The sequence below is a fragment of the Agelaius phoeniceus genome, unplaced genomic scaffold, assembly GCF_051311805.1.
Source record: "Agelaius phoeniceus isolate bAgePho1 unplaced genomic scaffold, bAgePho1.hap1 Scaffold_729, whole genome shotgun sequence".
NCBI classification, from domain to species: Eukaryota; Metazoa; Chordata; class Aves; order Passeriformes; family Icteridae; genus Agelaius; species Agelaius phoeniceus.
This window is the reverse complement of record NW_027510076.1, coordinates 6,544-14,554: the sequence shown is the minus strand read 5'-3', so window position 1 is coordinate 14,554 and position 8,011 is coordinate 6,544. Positions and strand designations below refer to the sequence as shown.

The 8,011-nt window shown below is 46.5% G+C and overlaps 1 protein-coding gene across 2 annotated transcripts; it reads right to left on the bottom strand.

Annotated features, from left to right (window-relative positions):
- Positions 1 to 987: 987 nt before the first annotated feature.
- On the bottom strand, positions 988 to 7,483 carry LOC143693291 (uncharacterized). Of its 2 annotated transcripts, none has more exons than XM_077173284.1 (4): positions 7,307 to 7,483; positions 4,982 to 5,098; positions 3,829 to 3,903; positions 988 to 2,910 (listed from the first exon to the last, which is right to left on the bottom strand). In XM_077173284.1, the coding sequence occupies exons 2-4, from the start codon at positions 5,013 to 5,015 to the stop codon at positions 1,016 to 1,018; spliced, it is 2,004 nt and encodes a 667-aa protein (XP_077029399.1). In that variant the 5' UTR covers positions 5,016 to 5,098; positions 7,307 to 7,483; the 3' UTR covers positions 988 to 1,015. The 2 variants fall into 2 exon arrangements, with proteins under 2 accessions (XP_077029399.1, XP_077029400.1); XM_077173285.1 differs by lacking the exon at positions 7,307 to 7,483 and adding an exon at positions 6,644 to 6,797.
- Positions 7,484 to 8,011: the final 528 nt, after the last annotated feature.

Genomic DNA, 8,011 nt, shown 5'->3' with positions numbered 1-8,011 from the left:
AAATTTCCCCAACGTTGACTCTTGGCTTGGCCAAGCCCAGTTGGGCACTGGGAGCGCTGGGGATGCTGGGAATTCCCCCTCCAGTCATTAATTAGCCAATTAATCATTCCCTAATTAATTAGAGATCGTTAATTAGCCATGGGAATTCAATGGGACCAAGCCAAGGTTGGGTCTTGGGTTGGCCAATGGGAGAACTGGGAATGCTGGGAACCATGGAATGATGGGAATTCCCAATATTCCCACCTAATTAATGAATGAAATCATCCCTAATTAATTAGAGATCGTTAATTAGCCATGGGAATTCAATGGGACCAACTCAAACTTGGGTCTTGGCTTGGCCAATCCCAGTTGGGCACTGGGAGCACTGGGAATGATGGGAATCGACCGGAACCATGGAATGATGGGAACTCCCAATGTCCCCCTTAATTAATGAATAAAATCATCCCTAATTAATCAGAGATCGTTAATTGGTCACCGAATTTGAATGGGAATTCAATGGGACCAAGTCAAACTTGGGTCTTGGCTTGGCCAATCCCAGTTGGGCACTGGGAGCACTGGGAATGATGGGAACCAACCAGAACCATGGAATGATGGGAATTCCCCATTTCCCACCTAATTAATGAATAAAATCGCCCCTAATTAATCAGAGATCGTTAATTGGTCACCGAATTTGAATGGGAATTCAATGGGACCAAGGCAAGGTTGGATCTTGGCTTGGCCAATCCCAGTTGGGCACTGGGAGCACTGGGAATGCTGGGAACCATGGAATGATGGGAACTCCCAATGTCCCCACTTAATTAATGAATGAAATCATCCCTAATTAATTAGAGATCGTTAATTACCCATTGAAATTGGATGGGAATGAGTTGGGACCAACTCAAACTTGGGTCCTGCCTTGGCCAATCCCAGTTGGGCACTGGGAGCACTGGGACCCCCCCAGCCCCGTGAGCCTCCCCCATCTCCCCCCCACCCCCATCCCTCCTTTAATCCCCGCCCCCTCATTAACGCCCTCCCTTTAATTACCCACCGGAAACCCCGGGAACGCCCGGCCCGGCAACGCCAGCGCCCAGGGCAGCTCCAGCGGCGCCGGCACGGCCGAGGAGCCCGGGAACGCCGGGAAGGAGGAGGAGGAAGAAGACGAGAAGGATGATGATGATGATGATGATGATGATGAGGATGATGAGGAAGAGGCGGCGGCGGCGGCTTTGCCGTGGGTGCGGCGGTGCCGGTTGAGGTGCGAGCTGCGGCTGAAGCGCTTCCCGCACTCGCCGCACTCGTAGGGTTTCTCGCCGGTGTGGACGCGCCGGTGGATGGTGAGCTCGGAGCGCTGGATGAAGCTCTTGCCGCACTCGGAGCACTGGAAGGGTTTCTCGCCAAGATGGATCCGCTGGTGTTTGATGAGGTTGGAGGAGACGCTGAAACGCTTCCCGCACTCGCGGCACTCGTAGGGTTTCTCGCCCGTGTGCATGCGCCGGTGCTTGGTCAGGTCGGATTTTTGGATGAAGCCCTTGGCGCAATCCTGGCACTTGTAGGGTTTCTCGCCCAGGTGCGTGCGCCGGTGCTTGATCAGGTTGGAGCGGACGCCGAAGCTTTTGCCGCACTCGGGGCACTCGTGGGGTTTCTCGCCCGTGTGCGTCCGCCGGTGCTTGGCCAGCGCCGAGCTCTGCCCGAAGCTTTTGCCGCACTCGGGGCACTCCAGGCCCCTCTCGCCCGTTTGGGTGCCCTGATCCTTCAACAACCCCGAATCCGCCCCCGATCCCGAATCCGGATTTTTCTCCCCGCCCGAAATCCGGCCCCGCCATTTTTCCGGCCTTTTCCCGGCTCTTTTCCCCTCGTTTCCGCCGCATTCCCGGCACGGCTCCCGGTGAACTTTGCGGTGCCGCTCCAGGTGGGAGCTTTGGGAGAAGCTCTTGCCGCAGCTGCCGCACCGGAACGGTTTCTCCCCCATGTGGATGCGCCGGTGCCGATCCAAGTGGGAGCTCCAGGAAAAGCTTTTCCCGCATTCCCGGCACTCGTAGGCTTTGCCGGCAGCGCCGCCGTGCCCGCGCCGATGCTGCGCCAACGCCGCCGCCGCGCCGAACCCCTTCCCGCATTCCCCGCACTTGTGAGGCTTCTCCAACGCTTCCCCGTGAGTTTTTGGGGCGTTTTTGGCGTTTTTAGGCATCGCCGGTTCCGCCCCGCACTCCTCGCACCGCCCGCCCGATTCCGTGACCGCGGCGTGGGTCCGGCGATGCCGATCCAAGTGCGAACTCCATGAAAAACTCTTCCCGCATTCCGGGCACTCGTAGGGTTTCTCGCCGGTGTGGATGCGCCGGTGCCGCTCCAGGTGGGAATTCCAGCTGAACCCTTTGCCGCAGTCGCCGCATTTGTAGGGTTTCTCCTCGCCGTGAACCTTCTGGTGCTTCACCAAACCCGAGCTGGCCGGGAAGCTCTTCCCGCAAACCCCGCAGCGGCACGGCGCCGCGCCGGCGTGGACGCGCCGGTGCTGGATGAACGCCGAGCCCACGCCGAAGGATTTCCCGCACTCGGGGCACCCGTAGGGGTTTTGGCCGCCGTGGCGTCGCCGATGCGTCGCCAAACTCGTGCTCAACCTAAAGCTCTTCCCGCATTCCGGGCATTTGTGGCATCGCTCGGCCCCGCGCCGGCGTTTCGGCAAAACCCCCAAAGCTTTGCCGCAGTCGTGGCACCGCAGTTGTTGACGCGCTTGGAGTTTCGGCCTCGGTTTCCCCCGGCGTTTGCCCGGCGATTTTTGGGGTTGGGGTTTTGGGGTTTCCGGAGGGAGCGGGGGAGATTTGGGGTTCGGTGGTGGTGGTGGCGGTGTCGGCGTTTCGGGTTTTGCCGGAGCGTTGGGTGGAGGATCTTCATCGTCATCGTCGTCGTTGTTGTCGTTCGGAGAGGCCGGGGCGGTGTCTGGAGAGAGGGGGGAGAAAAGAATTGGGGTTTTTGGGGCGTTTTTGGGGTTTTTTGGGGGTTTGGGGTCTTGGAGAGGCCTTGGGGGTCTTGGGGGTTTGGTGGTTTTTGGGGGTTTGGGGGGGATTTGGGGATTTTGGGGGTTTTGGGATTTTTGGGAGTTTTTGGGAGTTTGGGGTCTTGGAGAGGCCTTAGAGATCTTTGGGGTTTTTGGGGGGTTTTGGGGACTCTTGGGTGTCTTTGGGATTTTGGGGTTTTTGGGGGTTTTTGGGGGGATTTTGGTCTCTTGGGGGCGTTTTGGCTGGGTTGGCCAACTGGAAGAGCCCAAACCCATTCATGGCTGGATTGACCAATCAGAGCCTCCAAACCCATTCATGGCTGCATCGACCAATCAGAGCCTCCAAACCCATTCATGGTTGGATCGACCAATCAGAGCCTCCAAACCCATTCATGGCTGTATTGACCAATCAGAGCCTCCAAACCCATTCATGGTTGCGTTGGCCAATTGGAAGAGTCCAACCCATTCATGGCTGGATCGACCAATCAGAGCATCCAAACCCTCTCTTGGTTGGGTTGACCGACCAAAGTCTTGGTTGGGTTGGCCAATGGGAAGAGCCCAACCCCATTCATGGTTGGATCGACCAATCAGAGCCTCCAAACCCTCTTTGGGTCGCGTTGGCCAATGGGAAGAGCCCAACCATGCCCTAGGTTGGGTTGGCCAATGGGAAGAGCCCAACCCCATTCATGGTTGGATCGACCAATCAGAGCCTCCAAACCCATTCATGGCTGCATCGACCAATCAGAGCCTCCAAACCCATTCATGGCTGCATCGACCAATCAGAGCCTCCAAACCCTCTCTGGCTCGCGTTGGCCAATGGGAAGAGCCCACCCCTCGTTGGCCACGCCCCCTGGACTCACCGGCGCCGAGGCCGCGTCTCCGGTGCGATTCGGCGAAGGCGGTGATCCGCGGCCAACTGATGGCGATCTCCTCGGCTTTTGGGGGGAAAAACGGGAATTTTGGGAATTTTGGGAATTTTGGGAATTTTCAGAGTTTGTTTTCCCGTCCCGGCTCCGTTTTGGGGTGAAATCCCCAAATTTTGGGCAAATTTTGGGCAAATTTTGGGGTTTTTTTTTTTTTAGGGGAAAAATCGTTGCAGGGAAACTGAGGCAGCCGAATTCCAGCGGGAATTTTGGGCGTTCCTAAAAATTTAAAATTTTAGGATTTTGCCTCAAGAATTCCCCCCAAAATTCTGGCAAATTTGTGCCTTTGGGAGCTCTGAAATATTCCCAAAAAATTCCCAAAATTTTGCCCCAGGGGCTCCCAAAAAATTCCCAAAAATTCCCAATTTTGTTGCTTAGGGAATTCCCAAAATTCCCACCCCCAAAAATGTTTGGTGGTTTTTGGGGAAAATTCCGGAAAATGGAGGAAAATCCGGGCCGGAATTGGGGTTTTAATTCTGATTTTTTGATTAAATCAAATTAATTTTAATTTTTGGGGTTCTTAATTAAAGAATAACCCCAAATTTATAAAAGAATTTTATAAAATTCTTTATATAAATTTAAATTTAAATTTAAATTTAATTCTTTATATATTCTTTATTATAAAATTCTTTATAAAAGAATTAAAGTAAAAATAAATATAAATAAACTATAAATAAATATAAATAAATATAAATAATAATATATAAAAAATAAATAAAGTAAATAAAAATAAATAAAAATAAATAAAAAACTAAATAAAAATAATTAAATAAATCTGGGGTCTTACCCAAGGAAAATCCCACAGGAAATTGAGTTTTAATTCTGATTTTTTTAATTAAACCCAATTAATTTCAATTTTGGGGGTAAATAATTAAGGAATTTTTTAAATTAAACCAAATTAATTTCAATTTTGGGATTATTAATTAATTTGATCCCAAATTAAAAAAATAATTGGGGTTTTACCCAAGGAAAATCCATCCAAAATTGGGGTTTTAATTCTGATTTTTTTAATTAAACCCAATTAATTTTTAATTTGGGGGGTCATTAATTAAAGAATTTTATTGTTAATTAAGGAAATTTGGGCTCTTACCCAAGGAAATGACGCTCTCGTAGCTCTCCTGCATCCCGGATTTTTTTTGGGAATTTTTTTGGGGGAAAAATCCCAAATTCCCGAAATTCCAACAGCTCCGGGTCAGATTTTGGGATCCTGGGGAGAAAAAACCAAAAATTTTGGGTTTTTTTAGGGAATTTTGGGGGTTTTAAAGGGATTTTAAAGGGAATTTTTTAGGGAATTTTTGGGGAATTTTGGGGAATTTTTAGGGGATTTTTTTGGGAATTTTGGGGGGATTTTTTAGGATTTTTAAGGAAATTTTGGGGGAATTTTTAGGGCTCCTTTAGGGAATTTTTTTAGGATTTTTTGGGGATTTTTTTATAATTTTTAGGGGAATATTTGGGGATTTTTGGGGGATTTTTTGGGGATTTTTAGGGATTTTTTAGGGCACGTTTGGGGAATTTTAAAGGAATTTTTGGGGAATTTTCAGGGAATTTTGGGGGGATTTTTTCTTAATTTTTGGGGGGGAAATTTTTGGGGATTTTTAGGAAATTTTGGGGGAGTTTTTAGGGGATTTTTTTGGGGATTTGTGGGAATTTTTAGGGATTTTTTAGGGCATGCTTGGGGAATTTAAAGGGAATTTTGGGGGGATTTTTTCTTAATTTTTGGGGGGAAATTTTGGGGGATTTTTGGAGAAATTTGGGAGAATTTTGGGGCAGTTTTTAGGGAATTTTTTGGGGAATTTGTGGGAATTTTTAGGGATTTTTTAGGGAATTTTGGGGGATTTTTGGGGGATTTTTTAGGGGTTTTAAAGGGAATTTTTGGGGATTTTTTCTTAATTTTTGGGGGGGAAATTTTGGGGGATTTTTAGGGGGAATTTGTGGGAATTTTTAGGGATTTTTTTAGGGAATTTTGGGGCATTTTTTGGGGATTTTTTAGGGGTTTTAAAGGGAATTTTTGGGGATTTTTTTCTTGATTTGGGGGGAAATTTCCAGGGGATTATTGGGAATTTTTTTGGGAAATTGGGGGGGATTTTTTTTTAATTTTGGGGTGAATTTTTGGGGATTTTTTGGAGAATTTTGGGGGGAATTTTTAGGGATTTTTTAGGGAATTTTTAGGGAATTTTTGGGGGGAATTTGTGGGAAATTTTAGGGATTTTTTTAGGGAATTTTGGGGGATTTTTGGGGGATTTTTTAGGGGTTTTAAAGGGAATTTTTGGGGATTTTTTTTAATTTTGGGGGAAATTTCCAGGGGATTATTGGGGATTTTTTGGGAAATTGGGGGGGATTTTTTCTTAATTTTAGGGTGAATTTTTGGGGGATTTTTTGGAGAATTTTGGGGGGAATTTTTAGGGAATTTTTAGGGAATTTTTTGGGGAATTTGTGGGAATTTTTAGGGATTTTTTAGGGAATTTTGGGGGATTTTTGGGGGATTTTTTAGGGGTTTTAAAGGGAATTTTTGGGGATTTTTTTCTTAATTTTGGGGGAAATTTCATGGGGATTATTGGGGATTTTTTTGGGAAATTGGGGGGGATTTTTTCTTAATTTTGGGGTGAATTTTTGGGGATTTTTTGGAGAATTTTTAGGGAATTTTAAGGGATTTTTTAGGGATTTTTTAGGGAATTTTTGGGGAATTTTTGGGGTTTGGGGCTGGGGGAAAAAAAAGGAATTTTAGGGAATGGATCCCCCCTTAAATTCCCACCTTAATTCCCAGCCAAATCCAGATTTTTTTAAATTTTGGGAAAGGTTTTTAAGAAAGATTTGGGATTTTCATGGGGAAAAAATAAAAAGCAGGGAATGAAGGGGTTAAAAATGGGAATTTAAAAGGGGGGGGGCGCTGGAATTTCGGGAAATTTAAAATAAAAATGGGGAAAAAAAGGGGGAAAATGGGGGGGGGGGAGAAAATGGGATAAAAAATGGGATAAAAAGGGGGGAAAATGGGGAAAAATCGGGATAAAAACGGGAAAAAAACGGGAAAAAACCTCGGGAAAATGAGGGGATAAAAACAAAGGAAAATAACGGGAGGAAAATCCCGGAAAACCGCGGCAAAAAATGGGGAAAAAAGGGGAAAAAACGGGAAAAAAAAGAAGAAAAATGGAGGAGGGGCTCGGCCGGGATGCGAGGAGGAGAAAAATGAGAAGAAAAAGCGAATTTTGGGGTTAAAAAGCGGATTTGGAGTGGAAAATATCGGGATGGAAGGGTTAAAACGCGAGGGAATAAAATCTTGATTTTTTAAATTTAATTTTTAATTAATTTTGGGGTTTTTTTTTTCCTGATTTTTCCGGTTTCTGGGCGCGGTCGGGGATAAATTGGATTTTTTTTTTGGGTTAAAATAAAGCGGATTTTTGGGGGGGTTTTTATTTACCTGGATGGCGCTGGAAAAGCTGGAAGAGGTCGAGAAAAGGGGGGGGAAAAATGAAAATAAAAAATTGGAATTTTTAAAGGGTGAGGGGGTTGGGAAAAATGGGGGGAAAAAAAATTAAAAAATAAAATAAAAAATAAATAAAAAATTGGGAAAAAAAAAAGGGGAGGGGTTGGTGTTGCACGTCGGCTCCGAGAGCGCTGAACACACAGGAAGGGGTTGGGCCGGCCAAAACCAAAAAAAAAGGTGAAAAAAATGAAATAAAAGCCCCCCAAAAAAAAGAGAAAAATCCGGGAAATCGGTAAAAAAAACCTAAAAAAAATAAGGGGGAAAAAAAACCGGGAAAAAACGGAGGTGGGAGGGGGAAAAAAGGGGAAAAAAATGGGGAAAAAAATGGGGGAAAAATGAGATTTTTTAAGGGTGGGGGAGGGGAGGAATTCCCGGATTTTGGGGGGTTTGGGGAGGGTGGGGGAGGGGAGGAGCGGCGGCTTTGTGCCGGTGGGGTGGGGGAGGGGAGGGGGTTTTTGGGGGGAAAAATGGGGATTTTGGGGGGCTTAAATTAAGGGGAAATTGGGGTTTTTTTAATCGTTTTATTAAGGGGAAAATGGGGATTTTGGGGGCTTAAATTAAGGGAAAATTACGGTTTTTTAATCGTTTTATTAAGGGGAAAATGAGGATTTTGGGGTCTTTAATTAAGAGGAAATTCGG

Bases quoted from the DNA above. Each gene is read 5' to 3' on its own strand.
- LOC143693291 (XM_077173284.1), bottom strand. From the start codon at position 5,015: ATGCAGGAGAGCTACGAGAGCGTCATTTCCTTGG. The intron at 3,904-4,981 runs GTAAGAGCCCAA...TCCCCCCAAAAG, and splicing joins CGAGAGCGTCATTTCCTTGG to CCGAGGAGATCGCCATCAGT. The intron at 2,911-3,828 runs GTGAGTCCAGGG...CCCTCTCTCCAG, and splicing joins GAGACGCGGCCTCGGCGCCG to ACACCGCCCCGGCCTCTCCG.